This window comes from Fomitopsis serialis (assembly GCF_022376445.1).
Source record: "Fomitopsis serialis strain Sig1Antser10 chromosome Unknown B0H18scaffold_4, whole genome shotgun sequence".
NCBI lineage: Eukaryota > Fungi > Basidiomycota > Agaricomycetes > Polyporales > Fomitopsidaceae > Fomitopsis > Fomitopsis serialis.
In genome coordinates, this window is record NW_025954964.1 from 853,762 (window position 1) to 867,429 (window position 13,668).

Sequence of the window (13,668 nt, forward strand, 5' to 3'; positions counted from 1 at the left end):
AAGACTCTGCACTTTCCCGACGCCAAATGACATATGCTTGTGGTTCATCTCGGATTGCGATTGGTATTATTGGGTACGAACTCGTGCGGGGGGAAGTGAATCGTCGGAGCGACTCGGATGGTGGTGGCAACATGGCATATAGAGTTTTGAAATTTGTACACAGTTATGTTTCTTGGAAGTCACCTTCAAATAATTGCATTCTATACGTGTGGGCAACTCTCTATTCTCATACCTGCTCGAGTCTGAAGCTCTGAAGTCGCGGTAGCATTGTCAATCTTAATGTGAGGCTGAGTTGAAGCAATGCCGCGGCAACGCGAGGCACGTGATATCGTACTGGCCTCCAGGTCGTTTGAGGTCGCTTCGAACTGCAGACACTTCAAGCCATGGCTACCCGCAAGGTCGCGGACTCGACGCTCTATCATCTCAGTCCCAAGGGCTTCTGGAAGAAGTTCAGTACGTGAATCCGCTGAACTGGATCGCGATTCCGTGAGCTGACGGGTCCTGTAGGGGATGCTGTCGTGGTGAATCCCGAGATCTCTAGCGGTCTCCCTCTGCCCAGCGTGGTTAGATATCCACCTCCTGGTTCGCGACCGGAGAAGTACGCTACCCCTGCTACGAAAGGTGCGCCTCATGTCATCTCAACGCGTTCCGCAAGTTCAACTGGTCGATCGTCTGGTTAGCGTCGGACCCGGCACAGAACCCGTACTGGAAACGAGATGTCCGCCGAGCCTACCCCCAGCTGTCAGTCGTGACACAGTCTGAGCTCTCCTCTTTGCTCATTCAACATTCTCAACCGCAAGCGTACGCTTCTTCTATTGCTTACACGAGTTACGCAGGACGTACTAATGCGTTGCAGTGTTGCCGCTCCCGCAGAAGGGCAGGAGGGTGAGAAGGCTTCCGTCCCTGCTCAGGCTCCGGAGCCTACAGAGCTATCTGCAGCCATTGCTACCATCACCGCCTCCAACAAGGTCTACACGGAGGCCAAGCTACCTCCGAGTCTCCCGACCGCGGACAAGCGCTGGAGGCCTGAGCGGACGGAGGACGCGCCACACGATTCGAGTGCATACTTCCCGATGCTGCTCTTCAAGTAGACTATCTGCGTAGTAGAATGGAATGCTATGTTTCTGTAGTGAATGGTCAACTTATATCGAAAGCCATCCCGATCGTAGTTAAGCTCCATACGAACGTTCAACGTTCATGGCTGTTCATGCACATGGCCACAATTGGTGTGAGGCCGATGTACGCGCGAAGCCACAGCTTGACTGTGCTCGCTACGCTTCACCCGCCACTGTCCCAGCCAGCCAACACCATATTTCTGTTTCTGCCAGCTTTACTCGGTCCTGATACAATTCAGGCGAATCTGAGACGTCCTGGCTGCTGTGACATGTCTACCACCGACGCACCGTCTACGGCGCCACCTACTGCAGCCGCAGGGTCCTCTGCAGCGGCACAAGCAGCAGCATTCGCAGAAGACCCTCGAGTCCATTTTGACCGTGCATCGGGCACATGGCGCCTTGAGCAAGATGACGGCGCCGAGCTCGAGTATGATGCGGCGAAGGGTGCATGGGTCCTTTTGGTGCGTGCGCGACTGCGGCTCTCACCACTCTCGAGTGCTGCGGGCGCTGACTATTGACATGAACAGCTGGACGAGGACCTAGTGAAAGCCCAGCAGGCGGCGTATTCAGTGGCAGGAGTGGACGAGGAGGTGCGTGTTATCCCGGCTGATAGCACTTCGTCGAGCTCAGTGTCTGCATGCTCATGGAACGCGCAAGCCTAGACACCCGCCGCCCCCGTGCTGAAGCGCACTAAGAAGCGCAAGGAACCCGAGGACTACACTTCCAGTACCGTCGGCTCCAGCTCAGGCCCTGCCACCAAACGCGGCAAGAAAGGAGACATGAACGGCCAGACAGAGCGCAAGTCGAAGAACACTGCGGTCTATGTTACGGGCCTCCCTCCCGACACAGAAATGGACGAAGTCCATGCACGTTTCTCGAAGTTTGGCCTCATTGAGGAGGACGACGAAGGGGTGCCGAAGCTCAAGCTCTATGCCCGCGACGACGGGACGTTCAGCGGAGACGCGCTTGTGGTGTACTTCAAGGAGGAGTCGGTCGACCTCGCGGTCAGCCTGCTGGACGATGACGAGCTAAGGATCGGGGACTCGAACACACGAATGAGGGTCCAGCGTGCCGAATTCTCCCACAAGCATGAAGGAGAGGCGAAGAATGGCGAAGCGAAGCCACGGAAGACGATGTCAGATAAGAAGAAGGCGACGAGGCGCATTGGAAAGATGCAAAAGTGAGTGTCCTTAGCATCGGTCATGCGGCGCATTGGGAACTCAATCCATGACAAGGAAATTGGGCGAATGGGACGACGAAGATGGCTTCGGGCCATCAATGACGGAGGAAGACAAAGCACCACTTGTCAACAAAAGCAGGGTGGTTGTGCTCAAGCATATGTTCACGCTCAAGGAGCTCGAGGAGGATGCATCGTTGCTACTCGACCTCAAGGATGATGTCCGAGAAGAGTGTTCAGGTCTCGGAGAAGTCACTAATGTTGTCCTCTATGATGTGCGTGCATTCACTCGATGATGATATTGCCGAACTAATTTGGATCCGCGAGCGCAGAAAGAGCCAGAGGGTATCATGTCGGTCAAGTTCCGCGACCCACTCAGCGCACAAGCCTGCATAATCGTAAGTTTCTCTTACGTGCAGTTCGACGTCATACTCACAACCATGCAGAAAATGAATGGCCGGTTCTTTGCAGGAAGACGAATCGAAGCGTCGTTGTACGCCGGTAAACAGCGCTTCAAACGAACAGTGGATGACACATTGGAGGACGGCGGAGACGAGGGCGAGAAGAAGCGATTGGACGACTTCGCCCAGTGGCTCATGACCGAGGGAGATTGACGACCCAGCACACGACGATTCCTTTCTGTAGTCCCCAATCTATGACGCATTGTATGGTATAGTCCAGATGTTCTAATATACAAACAAACATGAAGATTCCGTGCATGTGAAAGCGAGCAACGTGTAGGGTCAAAGGTCAAAGCGATGCGAGCATGAGCAATACCATATAGCCTCTGCAAGGACTACCAACAATCGAAGAACGGTTTTGTGTTGACCGTCTCCAGTCGCTGGGTTTTCGTCAGTTGAGATTCTTCGAGACAGGAAGGTTGAACTTACCTCAGAAATGACTGTACGTGGTTTCGGACTCTCAGCAGAATCTATCCAGTCCAAGCTTGGTCGCTCTGGTGCCGGTCCACCCATGCTAGGCCACCGGCTATGTCGAGCGCCTGGTGAGATGTCGAGCTGCGGCAACGATTTTGACATTGCGACCAAGTCCTCCTCTGTCATGGATGCGCTGAGTGCGTCCTCCGGGACAGCTGGAAGTCGCTCTGATGGTGCTGAAGGTGACAACGCATCGGCTCCTGCCTCCTCCGCCTCCGTATTTGACGGCCGCGTCGGCACGGAGCTTGCCATCTCTCCAACATCAACTTCCACGTCCTCGTCTAGCGCCTCATCCTCGACACCGATCCGCTTCAACCCAGCCTCAACCTCGTCTAGCCGCTCCATATGCTCCAGCACCGTCACACCCGTCGTCGCGGATGCACGCGTGTAAACTTCTTCGCGAACGGTACGGGGCGCGAGACACCAGAGTTCTCGGACGAGACACGGCGCATCGGCGGCGGGAAGTCAGAGGAGCTATGGCTGCGTGCGTGCTTCTGGACAGGCATCGTGATGACGGACGCGTGAGGCGACTGCGGCGGTAGATGTGGTGACGGTAAGGCCACGTTGGCGAGATCAGGGAGCATCTCGTCCGTCACCTCGAGTTCGTCGTCCCAGACCAGGACTTTCTGCCGACGTGTCAGTTCGAGCGGTCCTACATAAGTGTCAGCTAATGTCGGTTTACTAAGGTATGCATGTCAATCACCTTCGTCCTGTCAAGTCGCATCAGTACCGACACAGGAGGGCAAGCCGGGAGGCAAACTGACCGCATGTCTCAGAGCCTGAACGATGTTCCAAGCCTGCCCCTTCACCACAGCAAGTTGCCGCTGCGCAGGTGTTCAGTATACAGATGGATACAGAACTACAAGGAGACACGGACGTTGAACATTTTGGGGTGGAAGTCAGGATCCACAGCGAACAGCTTCCGCAGCTGATAGGTCGTTTCTGCCCACCACGCCTTCGATGTCAACAATGGCAAGAAGTGGTCCCTTGTCTCTTGACTGAACGGCCGGCCAATGATACTGACAGGGAGGTACAACCACCCATACGTGTACGAGCGCCAGCCTCTCGGATGTTCATGCGGGAACGATAGCGAGTTGTCAATGGCAGCGATGTGTATATGCGGCTGCCGCACGTACGGTTGCCCATTCGTCGATGTTGCTCGCGAGTATGCAGGCGGGGCGCCGGACACATCTGCGGTGTGCTTCGCCCGGACTCTGTCCGCCGGAGCTCCGCCATTTGGGGCATTCTAGGTTTCGGGAGGGCGCGACATCGACCAGGGACTTTCCCTGTTCGCCATCGCAATACTTGATCATGTAGTTGTCCGCGCCGCGGTCGGTGTTGAGCATAAGATAATCTGCAGATTCGCTCAGTCTAGGTGTCAACTGACAAGTGACACGCTTGCGGGCTTACCCAAAATGACGAGCCTGGATGATGCATGACACGTCAGCAGTCGCGACTTTCTGTAAGCAACAGCTACTCACTTCTCAAGTTCTTCTCGGAAGCTGTCTTGCAATGCTGGCGTCCAATGGAAAGGCTCATTTGTCCGGCTCTCAGACACATCGAAGAGATACCGCTCGTCTTCACGGTCGTCTTCGTCAAATATATGCTCCTCGTCTCCTGTTCTACCGCAGACAATCTTCACTGTTAACATAAGCTTCTTTGACCAGCTCCCTTTCCGATGGTTTGAGTCGTCGAATGTGTCAGAGATGGCCCGGCCCGGCCAAGGGTGTCTCCGAAGGAACTCGGATGCATCTGAGAGGCATGTTATATGAGGAGCCACATATGTATGCGATGATTTACCTGTGAACCCGTTAAGGAAATATTGCATGCTACCGATCTTCTCTGGTAATGGTTTGCCCTTCTTCGCTGCTTGCCGATCTAGCCAGTCATAGAAGAAAGCCTGAACAGAGAATGAGCGAGATCCCGGCTACGACAAGCCTGTGGCACATACTGGGCTTGACAAAGAGACGAGCTGTGTTCTGGGTACAATGTTCAAGTTCAACCTCTCGTCTAGAAGTGATGCAGCGGCCTCGGAGATGTAGCTGCGAGATAGATTAGGCCACACCTTCTCGTTTACATAAGATAAAGCGAGGTACCTCAGATTGGGAATGAGACATGCACGACCAAATGGTATGATCCACTTGAACTGTCTATGAAGCCATTTGGTGGTCTATTCGATCATGTCAGTCAACTGACGGGCCCGGGAGAACCACTCCCACCTTCGGGTTAAGACGTCCATATGGTTCCTCGTCTTTCGGTTTGAAAACGCTACATCCTCGTGAGCTCGCGTATCCAATATAGCACTCTGGATAAGCTCACGCAACCGTCTGAACCTTGCCATCTACCTTCGCTCGCGCAAAATATGAACCCGAGGAGCCCTTCGTGATCATCTTGGGGTGAATGCCATCTGCAATGGCGTCCTTCACTGTTTGGACGAGTCTTGTATCGTCAGTCAACCGTCAAAGTGGTCGAGGCTCGAACCATCTCACCTGTCGAAGTCTCCCTTCGTCATGGGTGGGTTATGATCCAGCGTCTTCACCTGGGAGTAGCAAGACCGTCAGCAGCCTCGTACAGCTACCCGAGACAAAGAGCGCACTCACAGGTCCAGTATTGACGTTGTATGCAACGACAGCGGGCTCGAATGCGCTGTGGAAGATCTCTTTCCGCGAATTGTCCTCGACCTTCTTCCTGCGCTTGACTTTCTGTGCAATCGACTCCGTCCATCTAATAGGCATTTCAGCGTGTGTTCATCCATAAGGTAATATGGTAGTATGAACCTCTTGAACGCAGTGTCGAGCTTGCTGAGGTCTATGTGTCCTGGCCGACGCTGCCGTGGCGAGGGCCGCGGGGCGGGGGAGAGGCCCTCTACGACATCTGCCTCTTCCTCGTCCTCAGCACCTTGGGAGAGTGGTTGATACTCCGAGCGGTTGGGCATGGCCGACTAATGGACAATGTAAGTATTGAGCTAATGCGTGCAGGGGACAGAGTACACAGCAACCTTGCGCAGTGGCGCTTGCTCATGGGCGTCGGGATACACGTTGTCTGGATATGGCAAGTTACGTACCGGGCGCTTGGTACGCGTCGATTCTTCCAAGTGTTTGCAAGCCACACACTTCAAGCAAGCCCCGACACGTAGTACCACTAACTAGATGTGGGGATGTTGACTCGACTGATATAAACCCTTTAGTCCAATTGTTCCGTAATACTGGAAGGGGAACGCAATACAGCGTTTAACGTTTTATGTAGTATCTTTGGACTGGTACTACACATCATCATGCCTGCGGTACGGAATGAACAGCGCCAAGACCTCGACCTGGCCTCCTCGGGATCCCGGTCTGCGACGCGTCGAGAGTCTGAAGCCCCGAGCACGAAATCCTGTCCGATCAATTGATCAAATATGGTTGTCTGTGGGAGGAGCAAGCGCACAACCTTCGCGTCAAAGAGAAGACCGAAGAGGGGCTCACCTCGGCCTACACGCGTGCCATAGAACGTTGGATCAATGATCCTGAGTTTTCGCGGTGGCGGGAACCTGCGAACTACCTCGAGGGAAAAGAGGGTTTCATTGAATGGATAGAGGAGGTTATCGAGAGGTACACCAAAGCAGAGATGTCGATCGAAGAGTGAGTTCGTCATAGACACGACTCAGTGTATTGAATTGATCACTAAAGAATGTTTGCTGTAGTCACTGGATCGTCTCAATTGCCGCTCACAGCGGTTACAATCTCATCTACTGCAACGAACCGTGTCTACAGGACCTTAAGGTAATTGGTAAACTGAAACCCAATATCAGCAAGAACTGTGCGTGTTTCCTGTGAGTCCGAGTCTTCGCCGCATTACTGACTGACCTGTCCAGCGCCGATTGTGCTCAGAACTATCAAGACTCCGAGGCGGATTTCTTCAATCACCCTGCTTATCGTAGACAGAGACGCGCCGCTGCCACACAACTGTTGTTGCTCGCGAATATTGGCGAAGGTACTACTCTGGTCGGAGCCTCCTTCGAATAGCGGATCCCCAGAATGCGTCGGGCACGTACCTGCCTCATCCATGGCGTCATGACTACGATTGACGGTGTCGAGTACTTGTCAAGTATTCGACTGCCGAGGATCCGGGTTGTGAATGGGCCAAGAAGGTGACGCTGTCTGAAGATGATTTCCGGGAAATTTGGACGCTCGGGTGGAGTGACAGACGGTGTTATTTTGCTTCCGGTTCGGAGCTGTCTGCGTGTACTATTCCTCGATTATGCCATAGAACTAGCTGGCTCCGTCCCTTGTACTCAATTTAAACTGTGACAGCTTGTGTGCCATGCTGTATTCCCAGCTTCACGCGCATTCCTTACGAAGCTTGAAGCTGAAGCCCGGACTAGTACCCAGTCAACGATCATCGGATTTCTTACACTGAGCCATTGATCCACGTCGCCTGCTGCCCACACATCTCGAGTCCTCTGGAGAAGTTCTCGACACATAGATGGATAATACAGCTCGTAGCTCATGACTTGGACAACATACAAAGCATTTCGAAAACAGATATGTAGCAGTACATAGAAACGGAAAGCGTGGTAGAGCGATAAAACTGGTATCAGTCCCTGGTACACCAGCGACACGGGGCCTGTGCATGTTGTGTTGAGGAACGTTAACGCCAGGACAGACCCACTTGCGTGCAGCTGTCAACGGCGCAGTTAGTATTATCGACTATGCTGCGTCGTTCGATCACTCACTAGGCTATCCTACCAACTCCAATTGGATCCAGGGATGCGGCACGGAGGGGATGTTATTTGGTATGAGATTCGTCGGAGTGGTCCCAACAGATGAGGAGCAAATTGACCCCCAAGCCGCAGTAGATCAGTCGCGATCATCGTCTGATCTTGGATGCGGAACATCTCGATGGCTGTGACAGCTGTGAGAAGATACCAAGGGCTCAATTGAGCGCAAATCACACATGTCCAGGAAGCCCGAGACCGGTGATGTGAGGGTGATTGTACACGGAGTATTGGACATGAATGTACCGCCCGTGTCAGCTGCTTTTAATCTCGCATAATGGTCCCTGCCACAACGAAATGTTATACATCCGGTGATGAAAATGACACGTTGGGCTACCGCGGTGGACCCCCCATCCGTCCGGGGGCGGTTCTTGCATGATCCTAGTCCGCAATCAAAAGTAATGCCCCAATGATCCACAGGGGCGAGTACAAGGAAAGCCGCAGGTGGCAATGCTAAGGAGTGAACATAACTTCAGAGGGTTGCATCTACAATGTTAGCACATAGTACTCACCCATGGGCACAGGTTGGACGTTTGGGCCAGGTCCGCCGGGAGGTGGAGGCATTTTGTCAGATCAATTTGGTCGCGGGTGCAAAAGACGGCGGGAGCAAGAGGCCCTTCGTTTCCCTTCCCATATTATATGACTTCCAGCAACAGGCACTATCCACCTAATGCCTGCCGGCTACGACGACAAAGCCTGACTTCTTCGGTCGACTTCTAGTGGTATTTGGTTCCATACCTGTGTAACACCTTCTAGCCTGTCAGCACGCGAGCCGCCTTGTGAGCCAGTGTGCTGTGCGGGTCCTGGGGGCGATGCCGGTGTAGCAACACCTGACAATGCAAGCTGTAAATCGCCATGCGGTGTACTCACTAACAATCAGAATCCGTTATCGGCATACATCCCGTCGTAGCGATCACGGACCTCCTTCGACTGAGCCGCTATCCCCTTTCCTCGGGCGTGTCTCAAAATATGCATGTAACAGCGAAGCCTATGACCGCTTGGCTTACTGAAAGAAATGATTATTAGGCCGTGTGGCCAGGACTAGGACCAAACCTTTCCGCAGAACGAGGCAGAGAATACTACTTATCGAATAGAAGTGTGCGCAGTATCGGTGATTCGTGACACTGAAACCTGGTGGTTCAGTCAAGTGCATCCCGCATGGCGCATGTAGACTTCTGGCCGAGATCATAGAACAAGAACAATAAAGGCTTGGCAAGGCTGTTGCTCGTGAGTTTGCGCGCCCAATTTAGGTCTCCTAGTCTTTCGAACGTTCCCTTGTGCCGATGCAAGCCCTCGCCAATGCATGAGCACGAGATGGAAGATCAGATCAGGCAGGCTCACCAAGGCTGGTAGGTATTGCGATGCATGGTGGGATCGTCTTGAACAAGCTTGAACGTTCAAACGTTCAAGTTCAATACTACAACGCGTCTGCCTACCATGGCGCTGAGCCAATCTCGTGTACGTGAGTGCCATGGGTGACAATGACAGGTTCCTATGTCGAACGCCATTGGCATCCTCGCTGGTGTTGTGAACGTATCGGTAACAATAATGGTACCTACATGCGTATGTTGTGCGTCTGTACCCTGCTCACGGCGTTACCGTTACGCGCTTTCGGTACCGTGAAGGCATCAGCGCTTATGGGCGCGCCGGCCCGAGATAACCAAGAAGTAACTTAGGTGTCATGTGACATGGATATCTACGCGTTATCTACGCCATATATAAAGGTTGCGCTCGTCGCTCGATCAGCACTGCAGTTCCCCTCCACACTCAGTACTCAGCGCTAACCACCAATTCACGCGTCGCTTCCCGCGTTCACAACGTATCCAATACCTTTTCATTGTCTTCACCATTGCTCACATCATGCCTGCGTCGCGTCAAGCATCTCATCGAGTGTCTAAACCCCCAACGCGCCCTGCGCCTCTCACCGCGCGATCCTCCGTATCTCGCGCCATGGCGCGTCAAGCATCGCAGGCTGAGCAGGAGAAACGACTGTCTGACCAACTCGTCAAATATGGGTGCCTCTGGGAAGAGCACGCCCATTATGTCCGTCTCAGAGAGAAGACGCCGGAGGGGTTCGCTTCGTCTTACACACGGGCTCTGGATCGTTGGGTCACGGACCCAGAGTTCTCGCGGTGGCGTCGTATGAAGAACTATGCTGAAGAAAAGAACGGCTGCATCGATTGGATAGAGGGGGTGATCAGATCACACTGCAAACCGGACTCGGAGATGACGACTGAAGAGTGAGTTGTATTTGATGCACTCAGTCAGTCTTCGTCATTCAATGCTCATATCACTCGCTACAGTCATTGGATCGTCACGTTTGCCGCCTTCGGCGCGTCAGACCTGTTGAACTGCAATGAGCCGTGCATGAGGGACCCGGACGTGAGGGGCAGGCTGAAGCCCGTCATCAACCAGAAGCTGTACGTATCCCAAGTCGGCCCTCCTGCGCGCATTGCTCACAAGCGTGTACAGCGTTGATTGTGCCCAGGCTTACCAGGACTCCGAGTCCGATTTCCTCAACCATCCAGCTCGTCCCAGGTCAAGGGACACCGCTTCAAAGCCAAAGCTGCTCCCGAACATCGCTGACGGTTCCTTGCTCGGAACCACATTCGAGTACAAGACGCCCACAATGCCCCGCGCCCGCACCTGCATGGTCACCAGCGTGTTGACCTCGCTAGACGACGGTGTTGAGTATATTATCAAGCATCTAACCGCGAAGGATCCGGATGGTGAACGGGCGAGGAAGGTGACACTATCTGAGGACAAGTTCCGGGAGATCTACGCTGCTCGGGTCGAGTGATGGACAATTAGATCTTGGTCTGCGCTTACTGTCTGTAATGTTTCTACGTTTTGCTGTCGTGCTATCCTGCTATGATCCCTTGTACTCAACGTCCACCACTGACACGTTGTATTATTTCCTCCATAATTCCGATGATCATCGTCTGGGCTGTAGATCGCGACGCCCCCATATCTCAGAGAATACTGGCATTGCCTTGCCAATATCTTGTATACATGAGAATTAGCTGCGTATTACAGCCACGTAATCCGCGCGCAATCCTCAGCATTCGTCATCCAGCCACGCGCGATCTGGCCGTGTGTCTGGCCGGTAAGTCTTCATTGACCCTATCCGGAATCCGGACTCTACAGAAGTCCGGTATTTGGTCCCAGGGATATCTACAGCACCGGCGGCACCGTACGTCACGGCACGCATTCATGCTGCGTAAGACGGGTGTATTGCGCTTTACACTATGCACAACCCACCAACCATTTCGACACTTTACAAGTCGGCCGAGTGTGGCGCACACGCATTAATACATACTCGATCGGAAGACGTGAATGCGACGTGTGGGTTGGGTTGAATGGCAAGAACCGCTACCAAGGTGCTTTACCCTACATAACACGGTATTCATTCCTCTAGGCGTGCGTCCCAAATCTGCTCGAAGTCGTCGTCGCTCATCGTCTGATTCTTGTCATTCGCGCCTGACATTGCGGTATCATCGTCATACTGGACGGTGTACTCGACGCCAGGCAGCGTCGAAGAGTAGCCGGTAACGGTACACGTCCGCGGGTGCTGAGTCTTCGGGTCCTTGTAGGTGTAGGTGGTCCCGACCAGGGCGGCACTTGCACCGATGATCGACTTTAGCTCCACATCCGGCCCACTGCGTGTTGGCTGAAGAGGGCGGGCAGGATGGGAGTGAAAGTCATGCTCGGAATTCTGGTGTTTGAGGGCGTGATCACTCATGTACGTTCATGAGGAATAGCGCAGACGGTGATGAGGGGGATGCACGTACATTGTCTTATTGACTATAGAGGAACATGTAACATTGTCAATGCCACCCTCGACTGTCGGTTTATACTCGTTGCAGGATACGTAGATAGATGCCCCCCACGCAGCGAAACCAGCCAGACAATGTCTAACGGTGCAATCAGACCGTTAAATTTGTGATGCCTGCAACACAAAACCGCAATGTACGCACTCTTCGATAGTCATTACGTCGATTGGCTTGCCTGCGGTATTAATCACACCGTCGATCCAATGCAGCCATTCTTCCCTGCCTGCCGGGTATGTCCTGGGGCCCAGCCACTGTGAATACTGCGGGTCGGAGATCCAGCGAGCGAGGGCTCTGTCGTAGATCCCTTTGAAGCCTGCGGGGGTCTTCAAGCCCTTGACACGGATGTGATGCGCATGATCCTCCCACAGGCAGCCGTACTTGATCAATACGTCCGCGATGTACTTCTCTTGCGCAGATGGGGAAGCTTGACGAGTCGTAGGGTCTGACTTTGCGATTGAAAATTTTGGAACGTCGAAGGGTGGGGGAGAGGCAGGTGGAGGCGTCCTGTACGAGCTCGCTTGGATTGCGGGCATACTGGCGGGGAGTGGAAGGGAATGAAGCGGGATGGCAGTAGAGAGGTCCTTAAGTGGTTCACCGGCGGGACACAGGGGAGTGGAGCGGAAGTGGCGGGGGTTCACCGGCACCTCCGAGCCTTCTGACTCGCCCTTCAGTTGACGCGACCCCGTGATACTGCTGTTTATAGGAGACGTCCATTAGCCATCGCACATGTACAGTACTTCCCGTCAGTCATCATGCCTGCGGCACACTCTGTACGTCCCACCCTGCGACGCGACACCAAGTATGAGCAGGACCTGATCTGCACGACATCTCAGATTTGGCGCTGCAACTCACAGATGATCGGGGATTCACGTGTATACTGAACGCTTCTCCTCCCGACTCCGAGTAGAATTTGACTACTAGAGCATTGGGACCTTGTTCCATGCAGCGGGTGAGCTGAAGCTCTGCACGGTGCAGCCTCGTTCATGGCATGCGCACCGTCGCCATAAGCCAATCAATAGTAAATGTGATCTCACCAGCGTCGGCTGCGGGCCGTATCCGAGGACGGTCGCGGCCTGTTGCCTGAGTATCTGCGTCCACAAATGAGAGCACCGCCGTTACGGGCCATGCCAGTCCTCGGATTCGCCTACACCAGCCGTCTGTGGAGCTGTTTCAGAAGACATGACCAACGTACCTCGTTTTATTGGACGACAACCGGCCAGTAAACGCTCTCTGAATACTGAATACCAAGACAGCAGGTATTCCAGTCACAAATATGTGCGCATAGTACGAACCCTATAAAAGGAGTGCGCTCGTACCGTCAACCCCAGTCAACAACCACACAACCTAGTACTCATCACTAGACTCCTCGCATATCAACTACAATGTCTGTGAGTACTTGCATCGATCTCACCGGGCTTCTCGACTGACCGATGCGTCAGGACAAGGCAACCTGCGCTAACGTCCAAGCCAACGGCGGCTCCTGCACATACCCCGCGTGCGGCTGCGCGGAGCCCCCCAAGAGCAAGTGAACGCTCCCCGGGCACTCCCGTCGCAGAGATCGCAGGTGAGCTGTCCTGCGAAGATGAGAACCAGCTGGTTAACGGCTTGAGCAGCTATAGATGCTTGCCTTCGTTGATAGGGATTAGCTGGGTGAAAGGGTGGTGTATAGCATACACTTTGACCTAACCACAATTCGCGGGCGAAAATGACGAATCTACGTTGTTGATATTCTTGGTGTCTTGGAGGGTGTAGAATCCCGTGAATCAGGACGAAATCTGCTTCAGTAATTTGTCGGCAAGCTGAACCAGGCTAGCAACAGTCCCCAGGTTTCGGAGGTCTAGAAACAGTTACC

At 53.7% G+C, this 13,668-nt stretch overlaps 6 protein-coding genes across 6 annotated transcripts; 4 read left to right on the forward strand and 2 right to left on the reverse strand.

The window, feature by feature from the left end:
* Positions 1 to 298: 298 nt before the first annotated feature.
* On the forward strand, positions 299 to 1,198 carry B0H18DRAFT_976384 (NUZM, NADH-ubiquinone oxidoreductase 21.3 kDa subunit). The gene is made up of 4 exons (XM_048044162.1): positions 299 to 453; positions 508 to 621; positions 681 to 801; positions 857 to 1,198. The coding sequence occupies exons 1-4, from the start codon at positions 384 to 386 to the stop codon at positions 1,089 to 1,091; spliced, it is 540 nt and encodes a 179-aa protein (XP_047899217.1). The 5' UTR covers positions 299 to 383; the 3' UTR covers positions 1,092 to 1,198.
* Positions 1,188 to 2,925, forward strand: B0H18DRAFT_976387 (uncharacterized protein). Its single transcript, XM_048044163.1, has 6 exons — positions 1,188 to 1,576; positions 1,643 to 1,705; positions 1,778 to 2,295; positions 2,351 to 2,567; positions 2,625 to 2,690; positions 2,739 to 2,925. The coding sequence occupies exons 1-6, from the start codon at positions 1,208 to 1,210 to the stop codon at positions 2,904 to 2,906; spliced, it is 1,401 nt and encodes a 466-aa protein (XP_047899218.1). The 5' UTR covers positions 1,188 to 1,207; the 3' UTR covers positions 2,907 to 2,925.
* Positions 2,917 to 6,284, reverse strand: B0H18DRAFT_976389 (phosphatidylinositol 3 and 4-kinase-domain-containing protein). The gene is made up of 15 exons (XM_048044164.1): positions 6,005 to 6,284; positions 5,824 to 5,951; positions 5,547 to 5,652; positions 5,447 to 5,495; positions 5,324 to 5,397; positions 5,179 to 5,269; positions 5,028 to 5,127; positions 4,709 to 4,979; positions 4,509 to 4,592; positions 4,415 to 4,473; positions 4,105 to 4,385; positions 3,988 to 4,051; positions 3,611 to 3,879; positions 3,183 to 3,575; positions 2,917 to 3,133 (listed from the first exon to the last, which is right to left on the reverse strand). The coding sequence occupies exons 1-15, from the start codon at positions 6,160 to 6,162 to the stop codon at positions 3,089 to 3,091; spliced, it is 2,172 nt and encodes a 723-aa protein (XP_047899219.1). The 5' UTR covers positions 6,163 to 6,284; the 3' UTR covers positions 2,917 to 3,088.
* A 38-nt stretch (positions 6,285 to 6,322) lies between these two features.
* Positions 6,323 to 7,400, forward strand: B0H18DRAFT_976393 (uncharacterized protein; the record flags this gene model as incomplete). Its single annotated transcript, XM_048044165.1, has 6 exons — positions 6,323 to 6,604; positions 6,649 to 6,847; positions 6,910 to 7,038; positions 7,081 to 7,210; positions 7,232 to 7,297; positions 7,330 to 7,400. Coding segments are annotated over exons 1-6 (698 nt in total), but the record flags the coding sequence as incomplete, so codon positions are not given.
* A 2,339-nt stretch (positions 7,401 to 9,739) lies between these two features.
* Positions 9,740 to 11,058, forward strand: B0H18DRAFT_1207158 (uncharacterized protein). Its single transcript, XM_048036206.1, has 3 exons — positions 9,740 to 10,223; positions 10,287 to 10,403; positions 10,456 to 11,058. The coding sequence occupies exons 1-3, from the start codon at positions 9,844 to 9,846 to the stop codon at positions 10,781 to 10,783; spliced, it is 825 nt and encodes a 274-aa protein (XP_047899221.1). The 5' UTR covers positions 9,740 to 9,843; the 3' UTR covers positions 10,784 to 11,058.
* A 183-nt stretch (positions 11,059 to 11,241) lies between these two features.
* Positions 11,242 to 12,801, reverse strand: B0H18DRAFT_1101298 (uncharacterized protein; the record flags this gene model as incomplete). Its single annotated transcript, XM_048032519.1, has 5 exons — positions 11,242 to 11,642; positions 11,775 to 11,897; positions 11,961 to 12,509; positions 12,591 to 12,633; positions 12,669 to 12,801. The coding sequence occupies 5 exons, from the start codon at positions 12,799 to 12,801 to the stop codon at positions 11,390 to 11,392; spliced, it is 1,101 nt and encodes a 366-aa protein (XP_047899222.1). The 3' UTR covers positions 11,242 to 11,389.
* Between the last annotated feature and the right edge of the window lie 867 nt (positions 12,802 to 13,668).